This window comes from Pinus tabuliformis, chromosome 2_2 (genome assembly GCF_031772625.1).
Source record: "Pinus tabuliformis cultivar Carrire ecotype Pingquan chromosome 2_2, CPIR1, whole genome shotgun sequence".
NCBI classification, from domain to species: Eukaryota; Viridiplantae; Streptophyta; class Pinopsida; order Pinales; family Pinaceae; genus Pinus; species Pinus tabuliformis.
The window spans coordinates 968,620,346-968,626,155 of NC_142300.1; the positions used below are offsets into that span (position 1 = coordinate 968,620,346).

Consider the following 5,810-nt stretch of genomic DNA (forward strand, 5'->3'; position numbering starts at 1 on the left):
TAATACAAATTGTTGGCTTTTTCTTATCAGAGAAAAAAAAAAAGAAGAAGAAGAAAAGAGGAGAAAAGAAAGTTAGTTATGAAACTTCACTATGTAAAGAATTTCAAACATAACCAATATTAACATGAGATAGTACTTATCCACCCTTATTATACATTCTTTTCTCTCTCTCTAATTTTTATTAAGAAATATTTAAATTAATTCAAATAATATATATAAATGTCTGAGTAGTTAATTTGGCAAAGCATGGAACAATGTTTATATAAGGAGTTAATTTGGTAAAGCACGTAAAAATGTTTATATAAAATATTATGAAGATTTTGTTCAAACTCTCAATTAATTTGTATCTATTTTAGAAATAGACATAAACTCTCAATTAATTTGTATCTATTTTAGAAATAGACATGACGTACTTAGTAATTATAATGATAACTTACACATTAACTATCACTTAAATATGAAACCACCCCAATTAACAAAAAAATATATATATATATATATAATTTAACATCAATGAATTAAAAATAACTTATAATCATTTTAAAAATATAATAATAAAACAAAAATAAGTCAACATATTTACCAAATAATAATAAATAAATAAAAAATAAAAAAATATAATAACTTAATTAATGTTACAAAATGCACTGATTCATAATTAAATATATATTTTTATTTACTTTTACTCTTTAAGACCCTGGTCCACTTTCGTTTATAGATCTTATATCTGATAGTGACTATATTGACTTGATGATCTATTCCATCAATGTTTACTATGGAGTGGAAAAATTTAAAACTCTGTTAGCATGGAATTTATTTAAATAATATTAACTACATTAAATTGCGTTAAACTCATTTTTACAACCAATCATCAAATTTCAACGCTTGGTCACCACTCATAATAATTAACAATTAAATTATATTAAAATTTGAAATACTTTCATCATTGTTCCACTTACAATTATTTAACATTTCTTTTTGACAGGTATAACATTCACAGTCATTTCTTCACAGCCTATAATGCATTGACAAATTCCTTACAGACATGTATAATTACAATCACTAATTTGTTTCACTGTGAACAGCCCAACCGTTTTCTTTAATCAACATAAACAGATTCACCTCCTCTACCTCTGCTTATCTTGTATGCCTCCTGCAGTAGAATGGTATATTCTACTTCTATTCATTGTGTTTCATGCTGCCTCTGCAAGTGACAGGAAGCACATGCTGTGTTTAATGTTTAATGTGACTGCTGTGTTTAATTTGGTTGGTACTGGTGGGATCTGTTGTGGGAATGATTTTAGGAATTCACATTCATGCAACGATAGTGCTGCTAATAATAATAATGATGATACAACATATTCAATGATGAAAGTGTGGTGATGCTCATGATGGTGGAGGTATTGGGTACAGGCATAATAGCAGTCTGAGAAAAAGTTCATATGTGGCCTTCTTAGTTATTGATGGATACAAGCCTAAATCCATCAGATCATGCAGGAAAAGAGGTCTAGTCTATGTTTTGGTACAGATTGACTAAAGGGGTGCATAGTGGCAGGAGAATAACTGTGGCTGTCCTTTGCTTTTTCTGCCATGGTTGGGAAAATGATTAGCCATGAAGCCCATGTAGGCATATACAGTATAACCCAGACAGGTTTGAAAAAATTATCATCTGATATCAAACTCCATTAGACATCTAATGGGTTGTTGGAAGACCCTGTAAGCATTTGGCTTCCATATTGCTATTTGGCAAAGAGAGAAACATGGGTTGTCGGAAAGCTGTGAGATCTGTGAGCCCACAGAACCCATCTTCCTCTCTGATGCATCTCAGACTGTTAGGTGTTTTGCTCATGCTTCATTGCATTGATGGGCTGATCCTAAATCCTGAAGTTTCTACTCTTCTCACACTGAAACCAACGTTGTCTGGAACAGGGGTTAACGTTGTACTGGCCTCGTGGAGTGCCTCTCGCCCTCTGTGTGGATGGAAAGGAGTTATGTGGATGTACAATGGTATAACTGTCAACTGTTCTGTTCCCAAATTTAGGCACAGTGTGGCTTTGGCTTACAGTCGCAAGGTCTCAGTGCTGGGGATTGATTTGGAAGCAACAGGGTTGAAGGGTACAGTCCCAAAGGAGTTGGGCTCTTTTATATATCTGCAGCAGCTGAATCTGAATAACAATAGTCTTACAGGAGGGATGCCTCCAGAGTTGGGAAATGTGCCTAATTTGAGCAGTCTGCAACTCAAGAACAATGGGCTGAATGGAGGCATTCCTACTGCTATTTGGAATCTGTGCGATAACATAGTTGAGCTGGAATTGGGATTCAATGAGCTATCAGGGAGCATTCCTGAACCCGGAAATGGGTCTAATATAGGTTGCCCTCAACTCCGGAGATTTGAGGTGAATAACAACAGTCTAACAGGTACAATCCCTAGCTTCCTTGCTAATTGTATTTCTCTTCAAGAGCTTGATTTGAGTGGGAATTCTTTCACCGGCGAAATACCCAATGAGCTTGCAAATCTGCCAAACCTGACAACTCTCAACCTTGCCCACAACAATCTAAGTGGTCGTATACCAAGTTTTCGGCAGAAATTTGATAAGAATTCCTTTGTAGAAAATAGTGGATCCCTATGTGGGCAGCCTCTGTTAAACCCATGCGCCGTAGCTCCAAATGCTGCTAGTGCTGCTTCTGCAAATGTGACTGCAGCCCAGTTCAATGTGACCAAAGCCCATTTCAAATCTATGAGCACTGGAGGTATTGCTGGAATCATCATTGGATCAATTGCTGTTGTAGTCATTGCCGGTTCTTTGTTAATTGGATGCTACCATAGGTTCAGCACAGATGCCACTGACAAGTCTTCGTCTTCGTCTGCCCCTTCGAAGAAAGATAAGGAAGAAGACATGGACAACGTGAGTGGGAAATTAATAAACTTCCAAGGAGGTGAGCATTTGACCGTGGATGATGTTCTGAATGCAACGGGAGAAGTCTTGGGCAAATCCAGTTATGGAACTGTCTACAAGGCCAGGTTAAGTAGTGGTTGTATGATCGCACTCCGGCTTCTCCGAGATGGGTGTCTCAGAAGCACAGACGAATTCATGCCTGCCATTCAGGAGTTGGGTACCATCAGGCATAAGCATCTTGTTTCTCTGAGAGCATTTTATTCAGGGACAAGAGGCGAGAAACTGCTTGCCTATGATTACCTTCCCAGAGGAAGCCTGGCAGAATTGCTACACAGTGAGTTTCATTATCGTCTTCCTTGCTTTGGTTGTGATCATAAATTTTAATGTAAGAAACTATGTTTTTTTCTGTATTTTTCAGGCTAGGCAAATTACTTCAGTCCACAACTTCTTTCTGAGTTGCGTTTTAACCAGAGTTGCACAATGCACAGTTTCTTGTCTTCTCAACCACTTAAACAGAAACCTAAACCAGGGTGATGATGTACAGTTTCTTGTCTTCTCAGCCACATAAACTGAAACCTAAAGATTGTCTTCTCAGAAACTTAAACGGAAACCTAAACCAGGGTGATGATGCACAGTTTCTTGTCTTCTCAGCCACATAAAACAGAAACCTAAACCAGGGTGATGATGCACAGTTTCTTGTCTTCTCAGCCACATAAAACAGAAACCTAAACCAGGGTGATGATGCACAGTTTCTTGTCTTCTCAGCCCCATAAAACAGAAACCTAAACAAGGGGGATGTAATAGCATCTTCACCCACTCCAGTACTACATCACTTAGAGGTGCATGTGTGCTTTGCGGGTCCCCTTTTTGTGATTTTGTCTTTGCTAAACCTTCTTAATTGCAAGCTTGGTAATTTGTTGGTAAAAATCAAATTAGCATATCCTTTGTTGTCGACTTCATTCCAGCATAACATTAGTATTTTCTTGATTAAAAAAAATAAGGAAAAAGACAAAATTGTGCCAGAGTGTGAGAACATATATGGGAATCAATCGTAAGGCACAGGTAGTTTAAAAAGTACTACACCAAAATTTGCCAATCCAGGCCAGCTTTGGCATGTGAGTCCTTAGGTTGATGTGATAGCATCCTCTTCATTTTGGTATTAAAATCATTTTGAAGGAACTTTGTGCTTTGTGGGGTCCCTTATTATTGTTGTATTTGTGATGTATTCTTAATTTCAAGATTTCTAAAAATCAAAGTGACATATTCCTTGTTAAGGATTCCATTTCATGTTCATATAATTGTCTGCTTATGTTAAAAAAAAAAAAAAGAAAAAGAAAAAAGAGGAGTACAAGTTTGAGTATGTAATCTCACATTGGCAACTAATGGGAGACGGGTGGTTTATAAAGGACTACGCGCACCAAAAGCTCTGCCAATCCAGAGGCTGGCTTTTGGCTGCAAGAACCCTAGGTTTATGTGATAGCTTCCTCCCTCATTTAGTACTACCGTCACTTACATGTGCCTCTCGTTTTGTAGCCTTCTAAAAATCGAAGTGGCATGTATGCATTCCACAGATTCAAATTCCACTTGGTTCAATTGAAATGCATTCATTCTCATTCCATGACATTTGAATTCAGTCCATTCATATATTATGTTCATATTGCAGGTACAAACAGGCCTGCTCCTGGATGGGCTAGGAGACACAAAATTGCTCTGGGAGCTGCTAGAGGTCTTGCCTACCTTCACACTGGATTCCACAAATCCATCATACACGGCAATATCAAGTCAAAAAACATACTTGTGGATGACAATTATGTTGCTCATCTTTCTGACTATGGTCTTAACAAGCTAATGAACTCAACAGCAAATATTGAGATGTTAGAAGCTGCTGCTTCCCAGGGATACAAAGCACCTGAACTTATCAAGATGAAAAGGGCCAATGCAAAGACTGATATATACAGCTTTGGTATTGTTTTACTTGAAATTCTCACAGGCAGAAGACCTGGTAGAACAAGCTCATCCAACCATATTGTTGATTTGCCAACAGTCGTGAAGAATGCAGTGCTTGAAGAGAGGATTTCAGAACTCTTTGACCTTGAGCTTTTGCGTGCAATGAGAAGTCCAGCAGATGAAGGTCTCCTGCAAGTTCTGCAGCTTGCAATGGGTTGTTGTGCTCCTTCTCCATCAGTCAGGCCACATATAAAAGAGGTAGTCCGTCAACTTGAGGAGATTAGGCCAAAACCTCAATCTCCGCATCTTGCCCTTTCCCCACAATACAATTCAGATGACAAGAGTAGTAGGGAGTTTTTGTTGGATGGCGGACAAAATTAAAGATGGAATTTACTCGTCTTTCCTCCCTAGTTCCGACACTTATTTAGGTTCTACATATGCTATAAACTATTACCATAGTTACCGATACGGGAACATATTAAGGGATCTATTTTTCTTTTCTTGCAAGATATGTCTCAGATTATAATTTATGCCCATGGGGAGGGGCTTTCTTTTGTCAGATCATTTGGTGTTCTGAGAGGCTGTAAGAGAAACATCAATTTAGTCCCCTGCTTCTGTACGATTTCCTATTTGTAAATCATACTGATAGTTGTGAGGACTCTCAGTTTCTGTTTGTGTTTTTCATACCAGAGTAGATTTCCTTTTGTTGTCAAAGTCATGACATAGTAAAAATCATGACAAAAATTGACATGTAGACGTGTAAACTTAGTGGTAAAGATATGCTTATATGTATATGAAGGATATGCACTTGCGTTTAGAAGCACTTGCAAAAATGTTTTTAAGAGGCAGAAACTATTTTGCATTCGTTGTATCAATTTTGTCTAGAACTAATGCTGACAAATGAGCACAGATCATGGTGATACGTTTATGTCAGTCTATAATGCAATTTAAACATTTGTTTGAGAT

The 5,810-nt window shown here is 37.3% G+C and overlaps 1 protein-coding gene across 1 annotated transcript; it reads left to right on the forward strand.

Moving 5' to 3' along the window:
* Nucleotides 1–1,087: 1,087 nt before the first annotated feature.
* On the forward strand, nt 1,088–5,528 carry LOC149196455 (putative kinase-like protein TMKL1). Its single transcript, XM_089405566.1, has 2 exons — nt 1,088–3,231; nt 4,561–5,528. Exons 1-2 carry the CDS (start codon nt 1,761–1,763, stop codon nt 5,223–5,225), a joined length of 2,136 nt encoding a protein of 711 aa, XP_089261692.1. The 5' UTR covers nt 1,088–1,760; the 3' UTR covers nt 5,226–5,528.
* Nucleotides 5,529–5,810: the final 282 nt, after the last annotated feature.